This window comes from Lactuca saligna, chromosome 3 (assembly GCF_052625555.1).
Source record: "Lactuca saligna cultivar CGN05327 chromosome 3, ASM5262555v1, whole genome shotgun sequence".
Classification (NCBI taxonomy): domain Eukaryota; kingdom Viridiplantae; phylum Streptophyta; class Magnoliopsida; order Asterales; family Asteraceae; genus Lactuca; species Lactuca saligna.
In genome coordinates, this window is record NC_136419.1 from 3,072,504 (window position 1) to 3,088,215 (window position 15,712).

Sequence of the window (15,712 nt, forward strand, 5' to 3'; positions counted from 1 at the left end):
ACATAGCAAAGGTTTGCTGCAAAGTTTATGAATGCTTATGAAATTAGTATTGAGCATTGGAACAGACCCACACTTGCTGGTATTACTTCATGAATGTCATCACAAGTGATCGCAAGATGATAATATCATATAATCTTTAAACCTAGAGATATGGTTATTGTTTGGTAGTTGATTATACATTGATAATGCGAAAACGCATCAGTAACTTGATGTCATAAAACGCATTATTGTGTATGGTTTAACTGGTAAATGATAAAGGCATATTAGTCGACGTTTTTCTGTTCCTTTTATTCTAGGAGGATAAAAGCGATATCTCGGCCACTTGATGATTTTGTTTGACTTATGTGCCGGGCCCGGTCAAGATGAAGTTGATGTGTTCAACTGAGTTCTATGTCGAACAAATCAGAGATCAAGAAATAAAAATGCTAGACAATAAGTATTGTTAGCATGATATCTAGAACAGAGGATTATACGATCCCTTATCTAAAGGACAAGTTATTGGTCAGAGATGACAGCGGCTATTGAAAGCTACGATTGCTATCGGGTACGGAAGTAATACGTGAGATATAGTTACTAGACTTATCCAAGTGGGAGACTGTTGGATTAATGTCTAAGTCAGTAACCATATTTGGTATATACTTGACCCGAATGTGCATGGTCCTTTTGGGTTGTCTTCACCAAAGCAACTTGACAAGGTAATTTGATATGAGAGAGGAGATATTATGATTTATTAATATATTATAAGAATAATATATTAAAGGAGAAATCATATTTATTTGATTAGTATTAGTCATAAATTAATTAGGAATTAATTTGGTGACTAAAAGAGACAAATTAAATAAAGGGGTATAAACTGTCAATTGTGTGATAGTTGAGTTTTGGGCTAAGAAACCTAATGGACTAAGGGGGAACGAAATTATGATGAAGGATCATCATATTTTCGTCCAAGGCCTCATTCCATAAGGTTTCTTGGGCTGCTTGGTGGCTAAGCTGTCCATTAGGGTTTTGACTGAAACCCTAGCACCCTATAGTATAAATACATACCCTATGCTTCAATTTAAGGCCACTTGATTCCAAGGGAACCCTAGGGCCGAAATTAGCATCATTCCCTTCTCTCTCTTAGTTGCCTTCTTGCTTCAAGGTGTTTGTGAGCCATTAGAGGCACTACAATTGTGGTGCTTGCTTTCAAGAGTTCTAGAGAGTTCAAGATATCAAGGAAACTAGTTGTTATTGCTATATAACAACAAAGGTATGTTTTCTACACTTCTATGTAAATTTCGAAAATTATAGAAGCATGCTAGGGTTTATTTTGTGTTCATAAAGTTGTATGTCTTATGGTGAAAACATAGATCCAAACTAGGGTTGCATGCACACATAGGATTGTTTGTATAAAACCTAACACTTGTTTCATAAATAGATGTTCTCAAAAGTAATATTTTCATTTATAAACAAAACCATTGAGTTAACGTATAATTACTTAAATAGTGACATTTTATTGTAAGTCAAAGATTGACAAATAGCAGTCAATAAGCTAAAAAAGATAGATTATATGAACCAGAATCAACTTCAATAATCGTAGAGAATTTTGTCTGGTAACCTCTGAGAGGGGATTGCCATGAGTGGGTTTCTCTTCTTTAAGACGATCCCAAATTTATCAGACAGTTCATGTTCTTTATCTTTTGGCAAAGTCCAATCAAACGAGTGCAATAATGAAGCCAAAAGATACACCAACATCTTCTCACCCAAAGGAACTCCTGGACACCTTCTCCTACCAGATCCAAATGCAAGAAAGTTGGTATTGTTTCCAGAATAATCGTATTTGGTTGTTCCATCGGGGTTTAGAAATCTATTGGGATCAAATTCCGTAGGATTTTCCCAGTATTTTGGATCCCTGTGTATTGCCCAAACGTTTATAAACACGTTGGAACCCTTCGGGACTGTGTATCCACCGACATTGCAACACATATTTGGACATCGCCCTATCAACAGAGGAAGTGGTGGGTGTAAACGGAATGTTTCCTTAATAGCTGCATCTAAGTAATGTAATTTGGAAAGATGAGATTCTTCCACAATGTTGTTTAGGCCGACGACTTCCTCTAATTCGTCTTGTATCTTCTTCATTATCTCTGGATGTTTCAAAAGCTCCGCCATTGTCCATTCCGCCATTGTTGATGTTGTGTCTGTACCTCCGGTTACAATGTCCTGTTTCAGAAAAACTTAGTTATTTTGTGTCGAAGGGATGTAGAAAGTAGACAAAGGATTATGTAAATGATAAAACAAACAGATATATAATAAAAGGGCTTGGTAGTTATACCATGAAAAGGGCTTTAATTTGGGTAATACTGAAAGTTGATGTATTGTCTTTTTGTTTATGCTCTAGTAAAATCTGCAATAAATCCTTTCTTCCCTCTTGTTCTACTGATTCTTCAGGTTTAACGCTCATTCTATCGTCGATTATCCTCTGAAATATCTCATCAACCTTGTGCCATTGTTGCTTCATTTTTCGTTCCACACCCTGTAAATCGAATCTCGAGAGTACCGGAAAAAAGTCTGACACGTTCGGTGCTCCGATAAGCTCCACAATCTTAGTAATAACTTCCCGGAAGCCAACCCCAAGATTACTGCTTTCTTCCTTTTCATCCAAACTTTTCCCCCAGATCATGCTGGTTACGACACTAAGTGATGACGTGAACGCGATCCCGCCGACGTCGACCTCATTCCCCATCGCTTCGTACACGTGCTTAATAATTTTTCTTACTCCAGTTCGCCGGAAAGAGCGAGAAGCTTCAAGGTTTTTGTTGCTCAGGACTTCGGAGACGAACACTTTACGCAGGTTACGCCAGTATGAGTTGTTATCGGACCAGACGATATCTATGCCACCGTATGTGACGACAATCCCTGCCACCGGAGGGTCTCGGTTAGAGAAAACATCGTCCTGCACACGCACCACTTCTTTAGCCAGATCGGAGGAGCTGACGATGATGTAGGTCTTACGTCCGAGCTGAAGTTTAAAGATGGGGCCATAACGTTGACCCAATTTGGTGAATTCATGGTGCAAGTCGGGGCTGAGAAATGGAAGGTATCCCAGCACCGGCAAGCCACGAGGTCCCGGCGGCAACCGGAATGTGGCCTTCCTGAATATGTACCATAAAATAAGTAATGAGATGACTGAAAAGATGAGTAATTGGGAAGTGAGGTCGTCCTTCTTGCTGGTGATTAGTTCCGACCACCATGACCACCGGGTATATGATATCATTTTGTGTAGATTGATGTGATGAAATACAAAGACATATATATATATATATATATATATATATATATATATATATATATATATATATATATATATATATATATATATATATATATATATATATATAAACAAATAAAATAAAATATGGTTGTATTTCAGAAATTAAGACATACAGAATTAAATTTCGTGGTTGGTATTTCTACACACATCTAGGATATTGTGGCTTGTGGGGGTTCCCATTTCTAATTAGCATTCAAAAATCAAATTTTGTTTATATCGTTTGTTTTTATACTTTGGGATGTATAGTAATGTTATTACCTTCAAAATCTATGGATATTATGTTTAAAAAAGTTAATTTCGTTATCAAAGAAAAGTTTGTTTACGACCTTGATGTAAAAACTTTATACTAAATATCTAATTTTAAAAACCATCTTGTAGAAAATAAATAATGTTTGTTAGTATAAAATATTGTATGAATAATTGTTATATAAATGATTATTTTAAGAGAAATTAAATTATTTTAATTTTTGTTCAACTCGATTCATTTAACAATTGTTATGAGCATAATTCAGATTGAAAAACTTACAAAAATACGAGATACTTCAATAAATATTTTTTTTGATGAAAATAAAATTATAGATTTAATGATATTAAACACAATAAGTTGAACATAATATTTAATAACTATTAAAATACTCAAATACAAATACAAAATATGTTAGATTTGTTGTTAAAAAAAAACAAAAAATCAAAACCGTTTGAAATCTCTCCACATCACATGCCATTCTACATGCTTACGCGAGATGTCTGCTTCGAAAGGCATTGCTATTTAAGGCATTACTATTTATACAAAATGCTCGAAACTTCCACCATTACATAATGTTTATATGATGTGGACGAAAGTTACACCACAACATAACATTAAGTGAAAATTTTATAAATAATCACTGGGTATCTAAAAATCTGAAGTTTATTCCTTAAATTTAAAAAACTATATAAATTATCACTATGGTTTTAAGATTTTTAACAAAGAGTCCCTAACCCACGTAAAAGACTTATATGCACTTTCTATTGAAGAATTGAGTAATCTAACTCTTATAAACAATAATTCAAAAAAAAAAAAAACCACCATTATTATTTTGGTAAAATGGCCACTTACTTCGGAACATAGTATTCCGGAGCAATAGTCTCCGTTCCGGAGTACCTATTCCAAAATAAATTATAACCACGGTCTATTTTTTGTCTCTTATGTATATCTTATACTTCATTATAAAACATATTAATTATATCTTGAAATTTAAGAGATATAGGATACAAAGTTTTTTATACAAATCAATTATACATAAATAAATTATTAAAGTTGTTAAAAGATTAAAGACTTAAATTAAGAAAGGTTATTAAGAAGTTTAATTTGGAGCAAAATAAGAATTATAAAATACTAAATTCATTTATATTAATTAATTTATATTTCTTAAACTAGACACCGATACCAATTAATTTAAATCAAATATATAAAATGTTAATGGATATATAAGTTCTAAATATAATTATTTTATTTAAAAGTGATAATTTTTTATTACATAATAATTAATAATAAAATCTAATAATTATTTACTCATAAAAAAACTATTTATCAAAAGAGCTAGTTATCGTCGCTGTTTTGCGTGGGCACACATATAATATATATATATATATATATATATATATATATATATATATATATATATATATATATATATCCGATAAGAAATTTTTTTTGGTAGGAAGGTAAAAATAAAATTTCACCTTATTTTTTTGGTGAACAAAATAAATGAATCATTAGATGAATCAATAATAACATGATTCACAAAAAAAAAAATCCCAAAAAAACATTTCAATGATTCATTTTTACAATGATTTTGTTATATTCACTAAAATTGTCACAAAAGTGAATTTTTTTTTCTTGATTTACCTAAAAAAGAATCATAAAAGTGTTTTTTCCGGATTTTTTTTCTTGTGAATCATCTTACTTTTGAATCATCCAATGATTCATTTCATTTTTTTCCTAAGAAAATATGTATATAAAAAATTTCTTACCTTTCTACCAAAATTTTCCTTCTTATTTGATCTTGACTATATATATATATATATATATATATATATATATATATATATATATATATATATATATATATATATATATATATATCATCCTAATTTTTATTCTTACATATCTTTCTACCTAATTAAATGGTGACATGTGTAATATTTAATGCCCATTTAATGAAATTAAATGATATTTTATGATGCTAATATGACACATGTCATCATTTAAATGGGTAAGAGGATTGGTAGGAACAAAAAGTAGAAGAATATTTAATTTCTCTCTCTCTCTCTCTATATATATATATATATATATATATATATATATATATATATATATATATATATATATATATATATATATATATATATATATGACAAAAGAGTTATTCATAAAAAGATACAAAAGTCTGTTCGGTGGCAACCTACAAAAATCCCGTCTCTACTCCCATCCGACATTTATCAAGTTTTTTATTTAAAAAAACTTATGTTGTTGATCTGAACTGACATACATGTTCATGCGGGAAATGACGAAGTTTGGGTATAGTTTACAGTTATGCTATTGATGCATCACGTCATTCGAACATCCATGGATTACCTAATATGGTTCAGATATATTAGCGGACTGATGTGTTTCAGACTGCCTACCAAACACAAACCGTGCACCTCTTCCCCCTCCATTATAATGGAAAATACCAGCCCCATTTGATTCCAGTTTTATTGCCAATGTAATTGCAATTAATTATGTTGTAATTGATTTGAAGTGTATAATGAAAAATATTATTATTGCCCTAATATTACTTACAAATTACATAGATAGAAAAAACATACTCCCTCCGTCCCAAAATTATAGTCCATCTTTCATTTTTGGTTTGTCCCAAAATAATAGTCCACTTCTAAAAATAAATAACATTTTTACCAAAACATCATGTTATTATTAGTTAACCAACTAAACATTTAACGGAACATTAAATGCAAAGGACAAAACTTTCATTTTATTGTATAAAGTTAGTGGTAATTAATGTTTTATTAATCTGTGTGTTTTTTGTCCGTGGATAATATTTTTGGGACGGATGGGGTAATTTACAAGTGCCATAATAATACTAACATCCGTTCCATTCATCATTTTCGGTCAAGAGTAATAAAAAAAATAAAGAAGAAGAAGAAGAAGAACAGGGGAGCTGTTGAAGCAGGCCTCTAATCTCCTGACCTAATACGATCAGAGCAACAACCCTACCCCCGATGCTTCCATTCCTTTTTCCTCTTCGATCCAACCAAGCACCTAAAGAGCCACCTTCCTCAATCGCCAATCGCCTCATCACAGAACACACCAAGTCCGACGAGGAGTGGACCCAAAAGGGACTCGCCAGAAATCTGTTATCCCATCCACCTATACGTCCGATCAATCAGCAAGATTAAGGAGTTGTTAATTTCATCGATTGATTGGAGAAGAGAGAAGGGAGCTGCAATTAGTTGGCTTCTGTCGACCGGAGGGAGGAGACGCGAAGAAGACAAGGTGCGATTATGGGAGGTGTCGATTGGATTTGAGAAGTGAAGAAGGAAAAAATGATACTGGCTTCAATTTAGGGTTTTGAATCTTGATGCCGATTGAATGTTATAAATATATCTGTGCTTCTTGCGATTTACTAGGAATACAGCTAATATCCAGTTATATATCTATTTTACCATAATTAACTAATAATAAGATTACTATAATACTCTTATATTATTTATTAAATGATTTGATTTATCTAAAATCTGATTAGTGCATACAACACAATAATTACTTTAAATACGTGAACCTAGCGCTCTCTCTCTCTCTCTCTCTCTCTCTCTCTCTCTCTCTCTCTCTCTCTCTCTCTCTCTCTCTCTCTATATATATATATATATATATATATATTCATTGAATTCTTTGAAACCTAAATCATTTGTAAGTCATTTGGTACGAATAGCTAGTAGTCAATAAAATCTCTTTCTGGTGTTTTCCGTAAACATAACCGCTCATTGTAATCATATGACGTTAAGTATTAAGCTCTTCTTTTCGGTTGCATTATTATTCTGCTTGATATTGTTATGTTATTTGTAAAAATGCTTAAGCCGCAACATATCCTTCAATATATTTGATTCATTATGTAATTATATATTGATGTTTCTTTATAAGTCAAAGTATGTAAAAGGACAGTCTAAACTAAACAAGTAAACATGTTTAATTTATTAACCACAACAAATTCATCAAGTGGTTTTTACTAAAATTTGAACAAGAGCTGACAAAATTAAGTACATTGGTTGCTTTTCTCAAGAAGCTCCTTAAGAAATTATTAGGAATGCAAATGATGGCCTTTAGTCTCTACTACGTGTAGAGATTTTCATCTGGTAACCTCTGAGAAGGGATAGCCATGAGTGGGTTTCTCTTCTTGACAACAAGCCCAAATTTATCAGACAACTCATGTTGTTTATTATTTGGTAAGATCCAATTGAATGAGTGCAACAATGAAGCCAAAAGGTAAAGCAACATCTTCTCACCCAAGGGAACTCCAGGACACCCTCTTCTACCAGATCCAAATGGGAGAAAGTTGGTATTGTATCCGCTATAATCATATTTGTTTCTTCCATCAGCCATTAAAAATCTATTAGGATCGAATTCTACAGGATTTTCCCAATACTGAGGATCCCTATGTATTGCCCAGACATTCAAATAGACATTGGAACCCTTGGGAATTGTGTATCCACCTACCTTAATTGCTGAATATATGTAATGTAATTTTGGACTTCGCATAATCAAGAGAGGAAGTGGAGGGTGTAAACGGAATGTTTCTTTAATCACTGCATCTAAATAACGTAATTTTGGAAGATGAGATTCTTCCACAATGTTGTTTTTCCCTATAACTTGTTCTAATTCTTCTTGTACCTTTTTCATTTCATCCGGATTTTGCAGAAGCTCTGCCATCGTCCATTCTGCCATTGTTGATGTTGTGTCTGTTCCTCCAACTACAATGTCCTGTTTGAGAAAAAGATGGTGCATAAAAAAACAAGTTAAAACAGTTTTTGGATATCAAAACAAACAAGTAGTATATGATAAAGATACCATGAGAAGAGCTTTGATTTCTGTCATACTGAAACCCGATGCAGTGTTTTGTTGTTTAAGCTCTAGTAAAATCTGCAAGAAATCCTTTCTTCCAGCTTCATCCTTTTTAATGGCGAGTCGCTCCTCGATTATCCTCTCCAAAATCCCATCCATCGTCTTCCATTGACGTTTTATTTCTCGCTGCACCCCCTGTAAATCGAATTTCGTCAACACCGGAAAAAAGTCCGACACATTCGGTGCACCCAGAAGTTCGACTATCTTTGAAATCACTTTTCGCAATCCAACCCCGACATCACTGTTCTTTTCATCTTCAACCAAACTTTTCCCCCATATCATGTTGGTTATGACGCTGAGGGATGTGGAGAACACGATCCCACCAATGTCCACTTCCCTCCCCATTGTTTCATACACCTTCTTGATGGTTTTTCTCACTCCACCTCGCCGGAAAGATTGAGTTTCTTCCAGGTTCTTGTTGCTCAGGACTTCGTACACAAACACTTTACGCAGCTTACGCCAGTATGAGTTGTTGTTAGACCAGACTATATCTTTGCCACCATAGGAGACGAGCAGCCCAGCCACCGGAGGATCGCGGTTAGCAAAGATATCGTCTTGCTCATGGAGCACAGCTTTAGCTAAGTCTGAGGAGCTGAGAACGATGTAGGTCTTACTTCCGAGATGGATTTTGAAAATGGGGCCATAACGTTGGGCCAATTTGGTGAACTCATGGTGGATGTTGGCGCCAAGAAATGGAAGGTACCCGACCACCGGAAAACCACGAGGTCCGGGAGGCAACGTGGATAATGTCTTCCGTGATCTGTACCATAAAATAGCCATTAACGAAATGACTGAAATGGTGAGGACTTGGAAAGTGAACTCGTCTTTCTTGTTGGTAACTTCCAACCACCATGACCACCGGCTATCGGATATCATTTTGTGAAGCTAATGTTAATCTTGATGAATTACAAAACGAGAGATGGATATAAATCCGAATGCTTTTTTATTACTGTTCACGAAACCATCAATTGTTCCATTTTCATTCTTCACTAAAAGCCAAGAAAATGTTACGTGGTAACAAGGATGTTTTCTATTTTTAAAGAAGCATTCATGTAAGTGGTTTAAAATCTAGTTTAATTCAAACTCATTCATTTCCAAACAATTTATTTTACCAATACGAAAGAAGCTTCTTTAAATGGTTCAATTTGTTCTTAATCAATAGATGATATGACCTACAACCAAGATGATTACCAAAACTATACAAAACCCCAAATAATTTAGAAAGAAGAGATATAGAAAGATATTGAAAGATGAACCGATGAATACTATATGTACAAATAAATAACCGACTCAATCAATCATCCACATTATCATAATGTCAACATAAGTCAAATGAGCTATTTTACTGGTCATTTATTTATTAATAAAACTGGCTGGAAGTTAAAACTATAGTTACTAGTTGTCGCTACTTACCAAAGAGTGTTTGTATTAGCAGCAAGATATGACTTTCTCAAATGAGAGATTATGGATTCAAGTATCTTTAGGAGACATATATGATACTTAGGAGTAGGGCTGTAAATGAACTGAATGTTCAACTAACTGTTCGTGAACCATTCGATAGGAAGTTTATTTATATTCGTTTATATAATAAATGAACGAACATGAATCTAAATTCTCGTTTATTTAGTTAAATTGGTCTCGTTCGTTCAATTATGTTTGTGAATGTTCGTTTATATTGTTCATTTACGCTCGTTTATGTTTGTTCATATAAGTTCCTTTTATGTTCATATATCTTTAATTGTGTTTGATTACATTACTATATTATATGTTCATTTTATGTTCATATATGTTGGTTTATCTTTGTTCGTTTAGGTTCGTTTGTTTATTTTCGTTTAGCATGTTCACGAACATAAATGAACGCATATGAACAATATAATTTGTTAAACGAATGAATATGAACAAGAAAACTCGGTCGTTTAACCGTTCGTGTTCGCTTAACTTAAACGAATGAACTTGAACAAACACCTTCCGTGTTCGTTCAATTTGTTTATTGCCCTACTTAGGAGTAAGTTGGTTTGCTACTTAAAAAAATTGCCACTAGGATGCTAGAAAATTGTAGCTTTATATATACAAAATCAATATCGTTTAAAAGTTAATACGGATCACTATATAATAGCTAAAAAAATAATAGAAAGTAGTATAACATTGAAGTTTTGAACTAAATATGAGTTTTATAATTGTTTTCTAAAAGGAATGATTCCCAACATTTTATTCGTAACTTTGGTTTTTTTTTTTAAACAGCAATTAATGTTATAAAAAAACAAAAACAAAAAAACAAAAACATTTCTCCACTGTTGCAACAGACAAAACTAGTGCCAACTTCACTAGATTTTTAAAGGAAAAAATTTAATGCATCTTTGTTTTCATTCATTATGTTGTTATTTAAATATGCTCGTATTATTTTAAGACACGTGTTTGTTATGTTTATGAAATATTTGTGGCAGAAATTGTAACACATGATTTGGGTGATTGGGTTTTAACTGTCACTGTCGAGTGTCGACGTAATTGAATTATTTCAGGTGGAAATCCATCCCAGATTTCACAAAGACAGTCACAAAAGATTTCGTTGGTAATCTTGTCAAAACCATTCCGTTAGCAATCCAACACAAATAGTATCTCAAAATGCATGTATCCAATCGTAGTTTGTTTCAAAGCGAATCCATAAAAAAATTTACCAATGTTAGTATAGTATGTCGCTACTCACTAACTGATATTAATCTTGTTAGTAAACTATGATCACAAGCACGCATTTTTCCATCGGGGCACTTGGGACAGATTGCCTACGTTGGAAATATATTAATGCCCCCTATTTTCTAGTAATTAGGAGCTATATATAGTTGCTTGTGAGTTGTGCAATGTATATATTTATTTGATTACAAGTAAATACGAATAGAATTCATGGTGATTTATTAATTATAAACGTTATTAACAAATATATTGATATTAATAATATTCCATGAAAATTGAATACATGATGATGAATCAACGTAGCCACCATTTACAGTAATCGTCGTCAGTTGAAGTCTTAACAAAAGAGAAACCAAGATAGAGCAATTCCCAGCCAAGTTCGGAGACTAAATGAGGGCCAGCTAAACACCCCCGACACAAGGGACATGTTGTGTGCCTGTATTCCACACAACGATCCAAGCATTTTTTGTGAAAAAGATGTTTACATCTCAGCACTCTTGTTTCATCGTCTTCTTTGATTGTCGATAAACACACAGCGCATTCTACAGGTTCTGAGTTAGGATCAAACGGCTCAATAAAAGGTGTATGATCAAGAAACCTGAATCCAAATTTTGATAGGTAATGGGTGCACCAACGCAATATGAACATTTTTAGGGTGGTGTAAGGTTGTTGATGATCATATAATTTTTGTGGTGATAGTCGTATTCGAGACGTGCATTTATATTACATAATACGGGTGTCATGTTCAAGTTCCTAAGAAAGAGAGAAATAAAATATACATAGTTTCTTATTTCATAATTGGTAATGGTACAGACGTGACCTCTATATGTATTACTTTATTTGTGTAAAAAATATTTATTATTTGATTTGATATATATAATCAAATAAAAAGATTGGGTTAATGATTGATCGTTTATAATTATTTTTAATGATAATAAATCAAAATTGCTGTCGATGATGAATCAAAATCAGACTTATTATTTTTAAATAGATACTTATGAAAACATAAATTCTGATTAAAAGTATACAAAAATCGTTAATATCGGTAAGCTTACCATTCTTAATGATATTTTTCCTTTTTGCATATATTATTGGATGCTAAGTATTTTTTGTTAGCCAAGGATCATTCGTCATTTTTTCCTGTAAAATAATGGATTTGTATTTAATAATTGGGCCCGGTTAAGGACAAATGTAATATGGGCAATGGAAGATGGCCCAAAACTTTAAGGGGCCTAATTTTTTAATTTTTTTTTTTATATGGTGTATCGGTTCAGCCCAGGCAATACAACATCATCGACATTTCCGATTTGGAAATCAGCGTCAAAGCGAAAGACAGCAACGATCAATCATTCATTCAATACATCATCGATTCATCGTGTTCGTTTTCGTTAAAAAAAAAAGTCAATTGCAGCAATCAACAAATACAAATCAGTCGAATCAAGGTAGGGAAACGATCAAACGACAACGTGCAGCAATCAACAATGCATCATTCATCGAATCATCATCCATCCTCCATTGAATATCGAAATAGCAGATTCTAGGTGAGGGTAGAGTCTTAGACAATTAGATGATTATCCATTTATTATATCACTTTATTAATGGCAATGATTCTTCATTCTTGATTTTTGGTCCTGCTAATGTAATAGATTATGAGAAATTAAGGAATGAGGAATAAGAAATTTAGGATTATGAGTTTGTATGTAAGTTATAATTCTCAATTCAATTGTATACTTGAATGGTTAAATGTTTGGATGAATTATATAATAAATAGATTATCAATTTTTCAGATTCATAATATGTTTAATTGTATAATTGTTTAACTATTCATATTTAACTGATTTTTCAGATTCTTGAATGTTATTCATGGATGTTTAATTGTTTATCATTATGCCGTATGGTCATTATGTTATATTATCATATTGAAATCTAATTGAATGATTCAAAATGTTGAATGAACTCAATGAATGATTTTGAAATAAATTATTAGAAACAGAAATTCAATTATGAGATTATGTTTATTGTATAATTGTTTATCAGAAATTTGGAATTCAGAAACCATAGTGTTTAAAGAATCAAAATTATATTTATTGTTTGTAAAATTGTAGAGATAAAATCTAAACAAACAGCCGGTAGTAAAAAACGAAAAAAAAAAAAAAAAAAAAAAAAAAAAAAAAAAAAAAACTAGATGAAGAAAAGAGAAAGGCTGACGTTGGAGCTCTAGATAAGTTATCCATAGACAAGCTATTAAAGAGCATGTTGAAGAGCAAGAGCCCGTTAAAGAGCTTGTTGATATATATGATCCAAGAAGATGGGAAAAACTTAATTCTGAGGAGATTAAACTTTGATCCAAAAAGTCCTAAAAGAGATAACAGTATTATTCATGGTCCCTATGATAAATTTGGTAGATGGTTTTCTGCAGATTTATATATAAGAACTTTACCAAATTTAGAGAAGTGTGATAGAGAATGGTTAGTATATTTGAAAGAGCTAGAAAGTGTATTTTGTTTCTATTGTAAAGTGTTTAAAAAGGGATTTCAAAAGGTAAATTGGATGGTGAAGGTTATACAGATTGGCACCATGTTACCACTAGGGTTAAAGAACACAAAATTTCATTGGAACATCTTACAAATAAGAATAAGTGGTTTGATATGTATAAAAGATTGAACTTGAATGAAACAATTGATAAAGTTTAATACGAGCAATTCAAGAAAGAAACAGATTACTGGAAACAAGTCTTTTTGAGAATCATTGCAGTAGTGAAGTTTCTTTGTAAAAACAATTTAGCATTTCATGGATCCAATGAAAAGTTGTATAAAAAAGGTAAGTATAAGTTGTAATTTTTTTGTTCTAATTCCACCAAATATTTTTTTGTTAATTATTATGATTGGTTTTACTTCTTATTTGTTAATTGTATTTAATAGGTAACATAAATTTTTTGGGTGTCATTGAAACGTTGGTAGAGTTTGACCCGATTATCAAAGAACATGTGCGGCGGATCATAAGTGATGGGCTTCATGTGCATTATCTTGGCCACTTAATCCAAAACGAACTAATATCTTTGCTAGCTCAAGAAATTAAAAAAGAACTTATCAAGAAGATAAATGAAGCAAAGTATTGCTCAATCATACTTGATTGTACTCCCAAATCAAGTCACCATGAACAAAATAACTTTAATAGTGAGGTATTTAACGTTATCATATAATTCTATTACTATCGAAGAGTCCTTTTAAGGTTTTTTTTAATGTTGATGATACCTATGGAAAAGGACTATTTGATATTACACTTGAGGAGTTAAAGTCTCTTGGTCTTGAAATTGATGATATGCGTGGTCAAGGCTATAATAATGGAGCAAACATGAAATGAAAAAATCAAGGAGTGCAAAAGAGATTTTTAGATATAAATCCTATAGCATTTTACACTCCTTGTGGTTGTCATTCTCTTAATCTAACATTATGTGATATGGTTAACAAGTATGTTAAAGGAAAGAACATTTTTGGATTCATCCAACACATTTATACTATCTTTGCAAATTCTACTAAGAGGTGGGAAATTTTGAAAGATAATGATAAAGCTTGGAGTCTTAAGTCATTGTGTCAAACACGTTGGGAAAGCCGGGTTGAGAGTGTAAAGGCTATTAAACTTCAACTTGCAAATGTACGGGAAACTTTACTTCAAGTTGGAGAAAAAGATAATGATGTTGCAATTGCAAGTGAAGCAACTTCACTAGCAGAAAAAGAACTTTGTGACTTTGAATTTTATTATCAACTGTTATTTAGCATGAAGTACTAAACCATGTGAATATTGTGAGTAAGAAGTTACAATAAAAGGATATGCATCTTGATAATGCTATTACAAAAATAAACAAATTAAGTGGGTACTTCAAGGATTATAGAGAAATTGGTTTTTCAAAAGCGATTGTTGAAACTAAGGAGATTGTTATTGAAATGGGTATTGATCCAATATTTCCACAAAAGCGTTTGATTGAAAGGAAAAAAAAATGTTTGATGAGAGTTCAACTAGCGAAGAAGTTTCATTTACATCTGAAGAGAATTTTAGAGTCAATTATTTCTTATTCATTGTTGATCAAGTTATTTCTTCTCTTAAGATAAAATTTAAACAATTCAAAGAGTATGACAAAGTATTTGGTTTTTTATTTCCAAATAATTTGAGGGAAATTGAAGATAAAGATCTTAAGTCGTATTGTCATCGTCTTGAAAAGGCACTCAAGTTTGAAGAAAGATCGGATATTGATGCCGATGAATTTTATACGAAGTTGAAATTATTTGAGACATTGGAAACCAATGAATTTATCAACCCTATAGATGTTTTGAGGTTTTTGAAAGAAGTTGATTATTTCCCAAATGCAAGCATTGCATATAGAATTGTTAACTATTCCAGTAACCGTTGCATCTACAGAAAGTAGTTTTTCGAAATTGATGTTTGTGAAATCTTACTTACGCTCCACAATAACACAAGAAAGACTTAGCGTTTGCCAATGATATCTATCAAGAACGAAATCTTAGAGAGTATAGGCTATGAAGAGTTGATCA

At 32.1% G+C, this 15,712-nt stretch overlaps 3 protein-coding genes across 3 annotated transcripts; 1 reads left to right on the plus strand and 2 right to left on the minus strand.

Annotated features, from left to right (window-relative positions):
* Positions 1-1,551: 1,551 nt before the first annotated feature.
* Positions 1,552-3,256, minus strand: LOC145034254 (7-ethoxycoumarin O-deethylase-like). Its single transcript, XM_078982627.1, has 2 exons — positions 2,315-3,256; positions 1,552-2,202 (listed from the first exon to the last, which is right to left on the minus strand). The coding sequence occupies exons 1-2, from the start codon at positions 3,254-3,256 to the stop codon at positions 1,567-1,569; spliced, it is 1,578 nt and encodes a 525-aa protein (XP_078838753.1). The 3' UTR covers positions 1,552-1,566.
* Positions 3,257-7,571: 4,315 nt separating this feature from the next.
* Positions 7,572-9,458, minus strand: LOC145034255 (geraniol 8-hydroxylase-like). The gene is made up of 2 exons (XM_078982629.1): positions 8,421-9,458; positions 7,572-8,333 (listed from the first exon to the last, which is right to left on the minus strand). The coding sequence occupies exons 1-2, from the start codon at positions 9,348-9,350 to the stop codon at positions 7,686-7,688; spliced, it is 1,578 nt and encodes a 525-aa protein (XP_078838755.1). The 5' UTR covers positions 9,351-9,458; the 3' UTR covers positions 7,572-7,685.
* Positions 9,459-13,415: 3,957 nt separating this feature from the next.
* On the plus strand, positions 13,416-15,585 carry LOC145033892 (uncharacterized). Its single transcript, XM_078982380.1, has 6 exons — positions 13,416-13,703; positions 13,871-13,982; positions 14,084-14,343; positions 14,634-14,929; positions 15,034-15,161; positions 15,251-15,585. The coding sequence occupies exons 1-6, from the start codon at positions 13,416-13,418 to the stop codon at positions 15,583-15,585; spliced, it is 1,419 nt and encodes a 472-aa protein (XP_078838506.1).
* Positions 15,586-15,712: the final 127 nt, after the last annotated feature.